The sequence below is a fragment of the Lissotriton helveticus genome, chromosome 5_1, assembly GCF_964261635.1.
Source record: "Lissotriton helveticus chromosome 5_1, aLisHel1.1, whole genome shotgun sequence".
Lineage (NCBI taxonomy): Eukaryota > Metazoa > Chordata > Amphibia > Caudata > Salamandridae > Lissotriton > Lissotriton helveticus.
The window spans coordinates 334,018,917-334,035,287 of record NC_136065.1 but is presented as its reverse complement, the minus strand read 5'-3'; the positions used below and the strand labels follow the sequence as shown (position 1 = coordinate 334,035,287).

General features: G+C 39.2%; 1 protein-coding gene across 1 annotated transcript in view; it reads left to right on the top strand.

Moving 5' to 3' along the window:
* Positions 1-15,980, top strand: part of SSU72 (SSU72 homolog, RNA polymerase II CTD phosphatase) — a 247,418-nt gene extending 231,438 nt beyond the window's left edge. The window contains exons 3-5 of the mRNA XM_078642411.1: positions 4,262-4,401; positions 5,201-5,319; positions 15,381-15,980. Of these exons, the coding sequence (XP_078498537.1) occupies positions 4,262-4,401; positions 5,201-5,319; positions 15,381-15,482 (361 nt within the window). The 3' untranslated portion in view covers positions 15,483-15,980. The remainder of the gene's footprint in view (positions 1-4,261; positions 4,402-5,200; positions 5,320-15,380) is intronic.
* The last annotated feature ends 391 nt before the right edge of the window (positions 15,981-16,371 follow it).

Sequence of the window (16,371 nt, the reverse complement as noted above, 5' to 3'; positions counted from 1 at the left end):
TACGCAACCGTATACACAGCCCTAAAAATCTTTCCAAAATGTGCGTGCTCAGCTTGAAGACCAGCATAACCTGCCAATGTTCTGCAATGAAGGTGCTTTCCATATTGCAGCTGACATTTTTATGAGCAATCCAGTAGAATTTGATTATCTTCATCCAATGATGGGTGTTTTCCACATGACAAAGCTGTGTTGAGGTGTGTAGGAGGTTCTCAGTGGATATGGCATAGACCATGCACTTATTGAGGATGAAATCTTTTTGGAAGCAAAACTGTCCAGTCAGTATTGAGCAGAACTCGTTTGTTCACTACAAGGTATGCTCATCATACCTGAGGCTATAGAAACATTGCATTGGAGTGCTTTCTGGAACAAGAATGACAAATTAGGTTTTACTTATCTATCGAAGTGCACCCTGTGCCTTTTTCACTTCTAAGGACATAATGCAAAGTCAGACAATATTCAATACACTCAGTTTAAAACCCGAACACCTAAAACTCACGTTTGTAGAGTTTGTCAAAGAATGTGAAGAAAAATCTGAACTTTTCAAGTACTGCGGAAATGTATTACACATGGTAGCTGTAGTGAAAAACCTGGTACATGCTGATTTGGATGGTGATTGGGACCTGCATGTGAAGACTGTGGAGTATCTGATTACTGTTTCGCAAATTCTATTACATAAACTACCTGAGATATGGGTCCTGGTATTGGGAAAGAATAATGAAGCTATAGGTAGAAAAACCATAACTACAGTTAATTCATCCAAAGACATTTGGTGATGAGACCGAGGGAAGGGAAGGTTCAATTCTGTGGCTCCAGATATGAAACTGGAACAGACTATCCAGAGATCACTAACACCTTGAACGCTATGGGGATTTTTCTCCTGTGCTGGAACTTTACAAACACCATTATTCATGACGAGCTGGGCTCGTCATCAGCGTAGCAGGAGGCTACTGCATGACGAGCCCAGCTCGTCATGAGCGTGGAAGGGGCTAAAAAGCTCCAAGGAAATTGTTGGTCAGACAAGTAAAAGTGAATATGCTGCTCAATGGCAGCTGGTTTACCATGAAGTCCTTTCTATTTGCAATGTTTTCAGAGCAATGACAAATTAAAAATTAATGGACTATCGTGAAACTGTTCCTCACCTCGAACTTGTGGAAAAGGGTAGGGGAACGTTTTAATACTATGTTGACGGCCTCCTTCATTTCATGTAGCAGCAAGGAAACCCCTTTGAAATGACAGCCTGTGCAACTGCACAACTTCATGATCAAACAATATGTGGATAACTATATATTGACACGTCTACTAGATATCCTGGAACATGGATCAAAACTATATGTAGAACTGAACCAGGATAGATTTGTGTTGTAAAGAGAAAAAGCTGTTTGCCATAGTCACTAAACCTAAACTTTCACGCTTTAAATGCCATAGTAAGAGTTTCGTCCAAGCAGCCACTACAAAACAGATTACAAAAAAACAAGCACATAGAGACATGGATGTAGCAAAAGAAAGGAGTGAATTTCTTACGGCTAGTCTCTCGCATGATCTTCCAACAAATGCATTATTTGATGATGCTCCAACCAAACCAGTGAAGCACATTCATACAAGAGCTCAAACAGAAATTTCGCCTGAAGAATTTCAATTTAAAAAAGTGTCCTCATTGAAAACTGCGGTTGTGTACTGTCACAATTGCGAATGATTAAGATTTCATCCATGCAAAACTTCGCAGAGGTCATTCAGACTGTTTTACAGATTATGTGCACCTTGCATGAACTGCACATTGTCTTTGACCGTTATCTTGAACTATCTGTCGAAAAATGTGAGAATCAGACCAATATCTACAAGTGAAATAATTGACCTTACCTGCATCAAAGATTCGGCGCCTATACCTGTGCAACTTGATAATTTCTGGTGATCCATATCGAACAAGCTGAACTTGGAGATATCAACTCACCAAAACATTGCTGATGCTTCAGTGAGCACTGAATTTCCAATTATCGCTAGTGGAATGATTGTCACTGATCAGTTGGGGCCTGCAAAGATTTATTCAAAATGTTCAGGCCATATTGTTCAAGAACGTTGCGAAGTGGAGGAAGTGGACCTTCGTGTTGTGACACAAGTGGACTAGGCAGTGCAAAATGATTCCAATCAAGTCATTGTACTGTCAAATGACAGATGTTATTATTGTGCTACTTAGATTTGTTGCAATATACAGAAGTTAAAGATTGTCCGAGTTATGAATAAGCAATGGAACAGGCAAGAAATGACAATCCCACTTCATATTCTGTACAAGACATTTAACCCAGAGATGCCCAGTGTTCTTATCAGGCACATATTCTTATGGGTGATGAAACCATGAGCAAAATTGGAACAAAGTTTGGAGCGTAACTGCTGAACATGTACATTTCTAAAAGGATTTGCTGAGACAAAAGAAAGTGTCTTTTAAGGTGTAGAAAACTTCCTGGTGCATGTGTGGAAAACAAGTCTGGACTGTCGCACATTTGACTAGCTTCTGTACAGTGAGTTTGTGAGTTCATGAGATCAATTCAGCTAAGTGACCTTCCATGTCCTATTCTGTGCATGTACACATTAACAGAGCGTTTTACATGATCAGAAGATGTTTAAATGTTTTGGATTTGGATATGTAGAGAAAGATCAGTGTGGATTTGGTTAGGAAGATACTGATGGGATGCTATAACCTACGAAATTGCTAAAGCCTCTACCCACAGAAATTACACTTGCATGTACTTTCAAAACCTGTGTGACAACAAGACGTTCCTGTCGATATGCTCTTCTCAAATGTTCAATGTTCTGCAAATGTACCATAAGTGACTGCCGAAACAAATATAGGGAACTATGAAAATGTCTAAAACAGGAGTGCAAACATTTCATAATCAGATCATAAACATTGCTTGGTATATACATACAATAATTAAAAAACATTATTTGTTTCATTTCTATATAGGTATCTCATTCCTCTATTATAGCCACCATTTTGGAAAATGGAGGAAGGGTTGCTCTGCGGATTTATTTTCTATCTTTAGAAGACTACTTGACCCCTAAAACCTATGTTTTGACACCACATTGAAGTATATAGGTCTCATGGTTCCTGAAATAAGTTACTTCTCTAATGATCCACAAACACAAATTACAAATCTCTGGACAACGATATTTATTTATTTTACAGAGGGTCGGGATTATATTATGTGGTGGTGTTACACATTCAGACGATGTGTCACAGTGTTTATAAAAATAAAAAAGAATTAAGATCCCCACAAAAGACCCTTTCATGCGAGAGTTAGACTGGTATGGTCTTAGTCTTCTTACTTATAGAGTACAGGGCCAGTATATAACTTTGTCCTCATATGATACCTGGAATACAGAAGAGACTTTAATTAAGGAAAAAAAATTAAGTGATCAACATTAAGGCCTGCCTAAGTTCTGCTAAAGAGGGTACTTGAAGAGTTCTGAATCAGTAAGAGACTAGAGTTCTTTGAATTTATGGTCTGTAGCTAGCGTTCTAAAGGAAAATGTGCACATGTTGATGTGAGAAATATCCAAATCCAACCACTGATCTGGTGGCCTTACTTATAGGGTCATATTCCTAAGTTTATGAAAATACCTCTTTACAACAGGGTTGTAGGGTGTAAGGACTTCCTAAGAGTTTTCAGTTATCATAAGTAGCATACTAATTTTGTTTGGGCTAAATCAAAGGGAACTACAGCAATCAGAGTTTATCTGCTGACATGCAAGGCAAGTTGGCTGAGAAGGTCATGCCCTCCCTATATTTGGAGGTAAAACCAGAAAAGATAGCAAAACATAAGTCCTCAAAGTACTAGACGTTAAATTTTGTTGAAGCAAGCAAATTCCTCCTGCCAGAGTTGTCCTGTGGTATGAAAGTTGTTGTGGAGTGGGTTGTGGCATTGTTTACGTTTCAGGGTGTTCTATCATTGTTAGCCATTGTTATAGTTCAAATTAAATGAATTTATAGCTTACATTTGTTAATCGTAATCAAAGATAAGTTAATGTTACAGTGGCCATTTCCGATACAACTAAAATGTAATTAATTGAATAACCTCAATTAAATTATGGTTTCGTTTCTGTATTCGGCTGATGGAAGGGTCTTGAAAGTTGCTGTGGGACAATAGGACCGTGGGTTCACCACCTACTCAGATTTGCATTTCACAGTGGTTCCCAAATATGTTGTGTGTAACTGAAAAATTACCCTTCCAGAGTCCCTAAATTTCCTTAACTCCAGCCACTTCAGATATACCCAGAATGGAATTTTGCATATGTTGGACAGGAACAAAAGGATAAAGTCTCGGCCAGAAAGATTCCAGAATTGCAAAGATGTGTTTGACCTCGTTGTAACGTGTGAAGAACGGGTATATGACCAAGTAGTAGAAGGTAAGATTTGCTGATTGGTAAGAGTAAGCAGCTTGAAATCTAAATAATTACCAGGACTGATTTACTCTAAACCTTATTCCATTTGGACACTACCCAAGTTTAAAGCCTTTAGTGATGCACCATCTTTTTATAAAGCAGTCGGGTGTACGACTTCAATGAAATTAACAGTGTTTGGCTTTTTTCTCAAGGGGTAAGAGGGAATCCGTGTATTTTTTCTATTTGAAAATGATCTCCTTTAATGCTGCGTTTTTCAAATAGAGACTTAACTAATTGACGATACAGAGCATGTTCAATAACTTTATTTTTATTATTATTTTAAGTAAAAGGGTGCTTGGGTTCCAAAAATGTATTTGTTCTTTCTTCACTTCACACCTGCTATGTAAATGGTGAACTGCACATTCATTGTGCCAAAGAATGTTAGTCTTGGACAGGGTCGGGATGTATCATTACATCGTAGGGAGCAGTAGTTGTGCAGCAGTTCATACTGATCTGGCTTGTATGTTGGGTGGGCCATTAGAGTTTTTTGAGTTAATTACTTTCATAATGCAATCACATTACTGATGGTTAGGACATTTTCACATTTTTGTTACCAAATTGACGACCAGTAGAAATTTCTGTGTACCCATTGATTACAATACAGGTCATTCTGGATTTAGTCTTTGGGGTAATTTTTTCTTCCATGTTTTGATGTCTGAATATATTGGTAGGCCCCAATGTTCTGCCTTTTGTGTTCTGCTTTAAATTTTACGTTTGCTGCTATGAGCTTCCTCATTAATCTCCCACTATGATGTCTGCTCAGATTTAAACTCCAGAGAACAGGAGACCTGCCAACCTGTACATGTCATCAATGTTGACATCCAGGACAACCATGAAGAAGCCACATTAGGAGCCTTCCTTATCTGTGACCTTTGCCAATGTGTAAGTAACTTATTTGTATAGCTCCTACTTTCAACTTTACTGATCTTGTATCTGTTATTTATGTTGAAAATTATGAGCACATTTGTTGGTGCTGAAGGCACTCTGTTGGCAATGAATGTCTGTTCTAAATATGCCGATATCCACGGACATGATGGTGCTGGCGCACATAGATAACACTACAAGCCTCTTTTACCTCTGAACGCAAGGACTATAATCTTTTTGCAGGTTTGTTGTGTACGATGTGATGCCAGTCAATCAGTATCTTTATTGCAGAAGCAATATTAATCATAAAATGGTCAAAATGCAATATACATTACCAAGGAAAATGACACTAAACAAAATAAAACATTCTATTAAGATACATAAACACACAGACTCACATGGTCATCGTTAAAAACGCCCTAAAATTGGTAGATAAAATTTTTTAACCTACCACAACTGCAAAAAAAGCCACTTCTAGTGACTTACAAAAGCTCAATCTAAATGTTGTAACAATAAACGGTCTAGATTGGGAGAAGTCCTATTCATATACTAATAGTATTAAAAACGTGTTACAAAAAATAATCACAAACGCAATACATCAATGTTTGAAGTGGGGTCTTATCACATGAACTGGTTGTAGCAGCATCAGGAATGTTCCGGCTATTGGTGAAAAAAGAATGCAATTTGAGCCCATTCTACATTTTGTCAGTAATCATTTGTCCTAGGTGGATGTGACGAGGGAAATGGAGTTCCATACCTTGCTTTGTCTTAGTCATATAGTTTCTGACCACTCATTTAAGTTCCTCCGTTTCTCTAAGTAAATCAAAACGGCGGGCAAACTTAAAGAAAAAAAGTGTTTAATCCAATACCTTTCACTTCCAGTAATAAGCCTGTGTTGTAACAATAATTCCTGACCTAGTCTTCACATGATTTCTTCCAAAACTTAATCCCAGGTTTCTTTATAAAACTTCCCTCCTTACAGTCAGATAAGTTTCTTGCTAAACTGGTAGAATGATTTAAAAAAATCAGATATCCAGGCAAAGTGGATGTGTGCTAAGTCGGTCTAATAAATAGGTTAGCCCAAGCTCTTTGTGACATGCATGATTAGGGGAACTTTGCAGGAGTCCCAATCTCTTGCAGAACTGATTTTCTAGAACCTGCAAAGAATGGTCAGTAACATTACAAATTTCTGCACCATACTTAACCATGGAAATGCACCTGCTTTAATAAATATCCATAATACATGGGAGAGGCTTGCCACATTTTGGTGGGAAATCTGGACTGTGCTCCCAAGGACTGAGAGAGCTGAAATTTCCGAGACTGCAAAATGTGTGTCCAAGAGCCAATGGCATCTAATATGATTCCTAGATAGTTGATGCCTATAAACTTTTCTATCACTGAACCTATAATATAACATTTCCTAGATCTGGTATGCCTAACCGTGTATACATTACGAATGTCTTAGTGATGTTTGTTTTCAAACTCTCTCCACAGAAAGGGAGAGGTTCTCTTCCAACCAAAAGGGCCAGTGTCCATATATAATAAGAACAGAAAGAAGTCCCTTTTGTGTCTCTCACTCTAGTTCTCCCAACTAAAAGATAATTTTATAGAACCTTATTCAAGCTCAATATATCCTTTCTCCCAGTCACTCTTATCTAAAAACTGAACACAGTTATATGTAAAGATCTCATTTATTAAAATTATTTTTTATACAAAATATTCTCAGATTCTTATTAAGAAGCAGATACATTTATAGAAACCTGACAAACTTCATCCAATGATAAAATTAAGTATACACATCATAAAATAAGTTAAATAATATCCTAAATTTCTCTACACTATTATACATTCATATCACAGGTTGTCAATTTGTCTTTAGACTATTACACATTCAAATGTCAAGTTGTCGATTCAGCGCTTAGGTGGATAAGACTTAATAAACACCACTTTCTTCAGGACAAGATATTTACAACAGAAGTTTAAATCATCTTAGGTCCTTATGGATCCAATAATTTAGAATAGAATTAACATAGAAAGAACACCCGATGGACAGGACGGACATAAAAAAAAATCTAGAGAACGTGAGGGAAGACTGATGAATTGTTCCCATAACTCTGTGGTATTAAGCATTTCTGAAAGCAGCCTGCCATGATGCAACAAACCTAACAAAGATTTTGTGTGGAACGATATACGATTCCCTGTTAAAGCCCATTGGAGGAGTTTACTTCTAGCCAAAAACAAGCAGAAGTGCGAATTAAACCTATTCTAAATTAGTGGATTCATAATGACCTAAGATGATTTAAACTTCTTTTGTAAATATCTGGTCTTGAAGAAGTTGGGGTTTATCAAGCTGTATCTACCGAAACACTGCGTCAACAACTTGTGATTTGAATGTGTAAGAACTTTGATATTGGTCTTTAACTTATTTCTGGATGTGTATACTTAATTTTATCGTTGTATTAAGTATATTTGTCTTGTTTCTATATATGTATTAATGTATTTGCTTCATTATAAGAATTACAGTGAGAATGTTGTATAAAAAATAATTTTAATGAATGAGACATCTTTACATACAACTGTGTTCAGTGTTTAGATAATAGTGTGACTGGGAGAAAGGATATATTGAGCTCAAACAAGATTCTATAAAATGTTATTTTAGTAGGAAGATCTAGAGTGAGTGACACAAAAGGGACCTCTTTGTTTTCAAACGATACTATCCATACGCACCACCACCCTCTAAAAGATGCTGTAGACCAATGGCTGTATGAGCCATGATTGCTGCATTGTTGGCATATGTGAAAAGGGACCGCCAACACTGTGTACCTTGGTCACATCTTAATTTAGTGGTTTCAGATTGCCCTCACACCCTTTGCTGTATAAAATAAAGAGGTGGAGTGTGGGCCCATTGGCACAATCAGGGGCCATGCTAATGTCCTGATGGTCAGATGGAGGGTCTCACTAGAAATGACTGTATATTTATCAACCAGAAGCTTTAGATTCAAGCACTGTTTCACTCTACCTAGTCCAGACCTGAAACTATATTGAGATTCAGCAAGAATACTGTTGACTGCAACACAAGACCTAATTTTACCAGATTTATTTTGCCTCACACTTTTACCCAAGACTATTTGAGGGCATCCTGGTAGTAGCAATAACTGATTGCCCCAATTGCCTTTTCTAACAACTAACTGCAACGATAATTGATGCCATCCAGGAATTTTGAGTGTTACTAGCAGCTTTTAAAACATTTCCAATCAATCTGAACTTATAAAGTGTGGCTAATTGCCTGTTGAACAGCAATTTTTCTTGAATCAATTTCTGAATTGCAGCAGAGAGGATGAGGTTTGGAGGGGGAGGGGGAGGTTGTTCCAGGACTTTGTGGTGAGGTAGGAGATGGAGTGTCCCCCACTGTTGCTTTGGCGGATATGGGGGATGTGAGGGAGGCAGAGTGCAGATATGAGGAGGGTTGGTGGATGTTCCGGCGGTGGTTGGATTATGTTGGGCCTTGTTTGTTTAGGGCTTTGTTGTTGTGGATCAGTATCTTGAATTGGCATCTCTTCTTAATGGGGAGCTAGTGTAGCTTGTTGAGGTGTGGAGTGATGAGTCAGTTTAGGGAGGTCTAGGATGAGTCTGGCCGCTGATTTCTGAATGGTCTGCAGTCTCTTCAGGAGGTATGCAGTGATTCCTACATAGAGTAGGTTGCCGTAGTCCAGCCGGCTGTTGACCAAGGGTTGAGTGACTGTTCGTCTGGTGTTGACAGGGAGCCATTTGAAGATCTTATGGAGCATCTGAAGAGTGAAGAAGCAGGCAGGGGAGACTACATTAATCCGGCTTTTCATGGTGAGCTTGCTGTCCAGGTTTATGCCAAGATTGTGGGCATGGTCTGTCAGGGTGGATAAGGGTCCTAGTTCATTAGGGTACTAGTCGGAAGGCCACCAGGAGATGCTCCACAGAGAGATGTTCTCGAAGATTAGCACTTATGATTGGAGCCCAGAGGTCTAAGTTGAAGAGATTGGTTGTAATCCTGCTGGGCTTCGAGCTTTCTCAGAGAGCCTATACTGGACTGACTTAGTAACTTCATTTAAGTCAAGTTTACCAAGAGATTTTATGGTGTCATATAAGTAGTTTGAGGAAAGACCATTGATAGTACCAAAGTGCTCCTCCTAAACTGGGATGGTGAGAATCAAGGTGTGCAACTGTCCAATCGTGGAAAAAGGGATTGTTGACAACTTGCCAGAATAAGCGCCGAGTGTGGGCTAAGTGGAGATTCTCCTAGGCCTTGTGATGAATAGTAGCTTTCCTACTTTGAATACTTATCTGAACGGTATTCTTAGCTTCCTATTCTCATCTTTGTCAAGGAGCTTGGTTAAATTAAGCAAGATACTGGTATGAGCATGCCTTTGAACAGGCATGATCAACCTATCTAAGGCTCTTGTCAGATAGATGACAAACCTTGCTAGAGGTCAACAAGGTAGTAACTGAACTAAAGATGCATTGAAAAGCTTCTAATGTGCTTCTAACTAGGGAAGTTTCAGCTAGACAAAGTAAAACCTTGAAAAATTGTGGTGAATTAGTTTGTCGAGCAAGACATCTAGGTTAACAGAGTCCCATTTAAGATGCATCCCTTGATCGGCAAGACTTCGTTAGGCTGATAGTGTTGCATTATTAGCAAAAAAGCCAGATGTTTAAAAAGTATAGGATTATAGTGACTTAATGGGGGTGCCTCAACATGACCGATACTGATGAGGTCACGAAGGTTATATGAAAGAAAAACATGATTGTGCTCCTGACACCCTCACTCTCTCTCTCGTTAGTGGGCACATTCCAAAGGTCAATAAAAATGCTAAATTAGACAGATTAAATTAAAGTGCTTCCATCAGAGACTCCACTTACCTGGTCTTAATTATGAAAAGGTTGTGATCTTTGAGTGTCAAAACCATGTTCGGGCTGAAGGGCTGTGGTACATACTCAGTTTTAAGTTAAAATTGCTGCAAGGATAACAAAAGCATCAATAACGGGAGGAGATATTGTTGAAGGAGACTGTTTCAATAGCAAATCAGAAAGATTTGTAATGGTAGAATAAGGGTAACTGTTGAAATTATTGTACAAATTGACCGAGAATACTGTCCTTCGGTTCAAAGAATAGGTTTGTAATAAGTATGATTGGAGACTGTGCTAGAGTTTTACACTCACCTGATTGAGTGCTGGGACAGAATATCCAGAAGGTGTCCCTTAACCTGGCTCGTCTGTATCAAGTAATTATTTACATGAAACAAAGACGATAATGGGAGGTGTTGACAGGTAAATTAAATTTAAGGCATAGCTCAATGAAGGGTACTCTTTCTTAAATAGAAATTAATATTGGTAAAAGAGCCTACAACCAGTTTATCCACCAGTGCGACTCCAAGGAATGAACAACCGTTGATAGTAAATAGAGGGTGTAGCATGGATAATGCTTTACAATTAACCTCTGCATTTACCAAAAAGGGTCTGCTGCCTATTGGGGGGAGAGTTGTATGCATTGGATAGGCATTGCTTTGTGATGGCTATTTTGCAGTATTAGGCACGCACGGTGTGGGCCAGGACTGTGTCCAAAATGGTAGGGTAGGCCTGGGCTTAGGAGTACGCTACTCTTGTGTAGTTTGAGCAACTACACGCTACGGGAATTGCACGTAGCACAGTGCAAAAACGTGTAGCAGGGCATTCTTCGCTTGCGGTCCTCAACGTCAAGTTGGCGACCAAAAGTGAGCAAAATTACATCCCGGCGAGACTTTTTTCGCGTTCAGCAACATCAAGTTGGCGATCGCGAGCGTGGAAAATAAACCTCCCGGCGAGATTCTCAACGCGGGGAGGTCAGGTTTCTCATTGTGAGTGGTTGCGTATGCTCGCGACTGCTCGTGATGAGAAACTACCAGTCCGCTTTGAGAAAGCTGCCGCTCGAGTACAAATTTACTCGATCGGCACAAAACGACCGCTTGCACTGTGCAAGATGCGTTTTGCACTGATTGCACAGTGAGGACAAGCATAGAGTGCACTCCGCAGTTTGCGTAGCTTGCTTAGTGCGATGTGCACTTCACATAGCGCTACTATGCCCATGGTTAGGTAGAAGCTTTGTTTCTTACATTTGACTGCCGCAGGGGGAGAAATGGCAGGTTTCCTTTGATCTATTACTGTCCTTTGTCATGATGCAATGGGGCCTAGAGGGGGGGGTGCTGTTCGGCCTGGCCTCTGGTGGTTAACGGACTGTCCCACCCTTGTCCAAGCGCCTTATGTAGCGCATGGCAGTTTTCAAATGACTTTTTTTCTTAAAATATAATCTTGATGAAATAAGTCTTTTCAAGGTCTGCACCCAGTGTGGAAAAGCAACATCTCCGAAGATGACCCTTATATAAAGTATCTCATATCTCAAATATGTCCTGAATTGTGACTTGTCTCAAGATTTCGTCCAAAGCCAAGAAAGAATGAGTCAAACGACTTATGATCCCTTCTAACCTTTTTTCCCATGTAAAAAAGCCCTGACCCAAGTGCACTCGGCAGATGGATGCTGTCGGAGGTCTACCACAGCCAGGTCAAATCTCCGGAAGGATTTTACCTGCTCTGTACACCCCGCACCCAACTGCCCAGCTCCACCAACTCCTCAGTGCTCCTGCGACTGTTCAATAATGTTGAGCACCTTGGTTCATATCAATTGCTGACACCTACTAACATTACTGCTGGCACGTCACAGCATGATTTCCTACTCCTGTCTTCCTTGATTTTCACATAGTCACAGCTCTCCGCACTGCCTGTGGCAACCACGACTGGCTCCAAAGTAATCAATTTTAACATGGTCCGCAGTGCCAAGCACTCTGCCACCATGCTCATAGATTAAAAGTTGTTGTTTAGATTACTCTTAGGAGCCCTGATCAAACAAAAGGTGCAAAAAACCAAGTGCAGAAAACTGAATCTCATAGGGAAAAGTGTTTCACATTGCATCACTATCATTCAGGCTGCCATTGCAGTTGTACAGCTTCCCCCAGAATAGTGGGAGATGGTAAGAGGATTGTTTTCTCCTTGGAAACGAGTAGACATCGGCTATTAAGATTATAGTTACAACATATTCTCCAAACAAGCCATGAAAACACTATTTGACCTGGTATTTGCCATATGTGCCTTTGCCAGTTGAAGGTTCAACTTCATTGAAAACAGTCTCAGAAAGGATCAGACCACATGAAGCAGCACATGCTGAGAACACAATGTGATGTTGAGACCTTGAGATACAAAACTAAGTATCTGATTGAGGGCTATGACTCAGTTCAGAGGCTCCACCATACTAAGGACTGTCATCACATGACTTGAGCAATTTGAGACAAAAATTGAGAATTTTGGAGAATGCACCTGAAGCGACTTAGCTGAAGGGGCTGGGGGTTTCAGAACCAGCTGAAGCAGAAAGCATTTCTTACTGAAGTAGTGTTTAGCGCCCCCCTCCCTCCGCAAGTGTTAAGGGCTACCAGGATTTCAACTAAAAGCTCTGTCAGAAGTGTCGGGTTGCTCTGGTTATGATGGAGGCAAATATACAAACTATCATGAACCTAGTCTGCAATGTTGTGAGCTAGAAACAAGGCTTGCTCCTGCTTGGCTCTACAATACAATTTTTGCATTGGATATCGTACTACGCAAGAGTAGAAACAGGAAAGGCAAGCTGTTAAAGTTTTGTTTCTTTGGGGTTGGATGTGTCCTATTGGTCCCCTGCCAAACTAAGTTGCTGAATGAAGGTATATTTTATTTCTTTAGGCAGCCCATTGAAGCCTGGAAATTCTTCTGAAGTGTTATAGTAATATAATGAATGAATGTAGGTAGGTGTGAATTCTACTGGATACTCATTCTGTTAATTTGATTTTAGGATCTTTGGACCTTTGGCTGAGTGGTGCAGCGATTAAAAGGTGTATCTATAATTTCTCTAACGGCTGGGTGTAATGTTATATGCAGATATGACAATTACCTTTTGGTCGCTGGTTCCTCCATTTCCCTTTGTTCCCTATGTGTGCCCAAGCCGTAGTCTTCAAGTATTTATGGACATCAGAGTTTAGATGTCAGTAGTGCTTGCATTATTTTGATTGCGGCGTTGTTCTGCTCCTAGGGGCTTTCGTTGCAAATATAAGCATCTTCAGGAATACCGAGTAATGTTTTCTTTGTCAAATATATTTTTCTTCTCAATTGAAAAATGTGACCATACAAATGTTACTGAATTTCCTTTGGCAGTCAAAGGGCATTTCCCGTTTGACTAATGCAGGTGGAAAATGTCAGTAATTTTAGCAATTTAACTATTTTCATTACCAAATTTTGGTCACAACCAGCTTGGTTGTCAGATCTTACACCTGTCGAGTTGTCAAGATCTGGACTTCCTAGTTCAACAAGAGGGACAGGTCCCCCATTGTTCACTACCTTTGTTGAACTTCAGTGCTGGGTGTTAAAAACGAACTTATGCACAGCAATACTGCCATGATGCTGGCAGGAAAGACTCCTCTGTATGTGCAAGTGGAAATTTCTATAGGTTTGATACCAAACCTATTGTCCGAACCCAAATCATTTACTAGCCCTTTAGATGTGACCATATGCAGCCATCTAGTACATTTGGGCATTCAAGTAGACTCCTACAAACGCTCTTGGTATATCTTAGTAGGCCTGGAAAAGTTTTCATTTTAGAAGATGAGTTGGATTTGAGACATTTTAATGTCTTTTTTTTCATTTGCACAATAATATCAGGGATTCTGCTCCACCGTGGCATCTGGAGTTTGGCCTTGCTTTATTAAATGCACAAACCTTCTAAACCCAGGGCATTTTCTTACAATGACCTGTACGGGTGAGAATAGCCCTTTTACCCACTATATTCAGTTTTTAGGATAAGTGCACAACACTCATTCCACAAAAGATACATTTAGTTTTCCATGGGGCGTAAGTGGTACACTGTTCTTTTATTCCAGTTTTTTTTTTCCTTAACCAGAAAAGTATTCTTCCGGCATTCCAGCTCAAATAGCTCCCGGACTGAGGAGGTACAACATAACCTTGATGTGTGTAGGCCTCTTGCACTTTTCTTTGAAACAGCTGCTACCTTCAGGAAGTCTGGTCTACTCGCTGCCTATGATGTTTTGCCACCGGTTATAAACCAGTGAACGTTGTTATTGCCTGGAGTATAGTCTCTTGAATGCCCAAAGGCTTGAATATGGGAGTGCTTCAACCTTTCTACAGTCTTCTCAGTTATTTCACCAGAGCCAAGGCAGAATAACTGACCCCTTTGCAGAGATTTGAAAGCTAGCCTGGTGTGGGCTACCTCACATGACTTTAGTAAGCAATGCTCCACACAGCATCATCCTGCAGAGGTGTGCAGCCTTTGGCCAGGAATTTTGAAGCCTGGTTTGGCATACGTGATTTAACTTCTAGATTTTGATGCTGTTATATGACCTTCGGAAACATTTCAATGGAGCCATCGAGAACAACTGAGTAAGTGAAAATCAATGTGACTGTGGTTCTGGTACTCTTGACTCTTTCTCTCACTACTTTGCAACACCCACCAAGCTATACCTTTGTTAAACTTATGCCGTGCTCTAGCTATACGTGGCAGTTACAAAAGTGAGATCTAAACTGGCACTTCTGGTAGAGCATATGCTGGAGGAATGATCTTTGCATGAGGAGACCATTGCATTAGGACCCCTCACTAAGAGCAGTTTAAAAGCTTATTTTGTGGTTCGTTGTCGCTAACCGGTATTCTGATTCATTTGTGAAATCTGAAATTAACTGTTCTCTCCTCCACTAAGTAAGGCGAAAGTCATTGTCTGAGCCACCAGTGAGTCTGTTCACTATTAAATAAATGTATAAGATGATTTTGTTTCAGAGTCTTGATAATAAAAAGAACCGTAGGTGAATACAGTTTATGCATTTACTGCATAGTGACAATGTGTGTTTTATAAGATTTTTGCCATTCTTCTGTCTAATCCATCCTTTCTTATACATGTTAGTTCCGTGGGTCGTCTTTGCCTCACAGGTTTAGTCTTACCTGTTATGACAATAACCTTGGCCATCTTTTGTTCTTCTTCCCACAGATACAACACACGGATGACATGGACAATGAAATAGATGAACTGTTACAAGAATTTGAAGAAAAAAGTGGAAGAACCTTTCTTCATACTGTTAGCTTTTATTAAAGCAAATTTCTCTTTTCTTAGGCCTTAACAGACAGTATATGGAACGGTGAATGGCATTACATACCCCTCCGCCACCCTCAAAAATGTTATTTTGCTAACATTTTAATTCAGTGATGTTCATTTTACCTTTCAAGTATGTGATCACCAAAAAGTGGTTATCCAAAAGTGTACATAGGTGGAGATGTATATTGAAACTACATATTTAAAAGAAATAAAAATCAAGGTTATATTATATCCTGCTAGCACGAGTGGGATTGAAATTTGGATTTTCTGTGCGCTTATGAAAATACAAATAAATAGTTAATATTGTTTCCTTTAACTTTTGACATTTATTTTAATTTAAGTATTTGTCGTGTAGTTTTTTTTTCTTTTGGTTAATGTGCCTGTTTTGAAACTCTGAAATGTAATTGGTAAACAAGACATTGGGAGAATGAATTTCATATCTGTATATTACGGTATAAATTTGAAAGAAAATGTATCCAATAAAAAAGTGAACTCGACCAATGTCTAAATCTTTGTAAAGAATCATAGTCTTTCCTGGGAATCTGTGTATATGACCTTTGACACACCGGGGACACTTATAGATTCACATGGAATTTATTGTTCATCAGACTATTCATTTTGAGTATTTCAGATCAAAACAAAAATGTAGCATACATCAAATTAATTTCCTCGTTATATAAAATGTTGCATACGAACCTTATATTAAACCCTTGTAACTTTTAGTTTTTCATAACATTTTGCACACTTTATTTAGAAATTTACTATAAAATCCAACCTTCATTTCAGGCAAACCAAGGAGCAGATTGGCAGCTTTACCCTGATCCGCTCCACACAGGTGGGATATTTTAATCTGAAAGAAACGGGTTAGTATTAGATTCCTTACTTT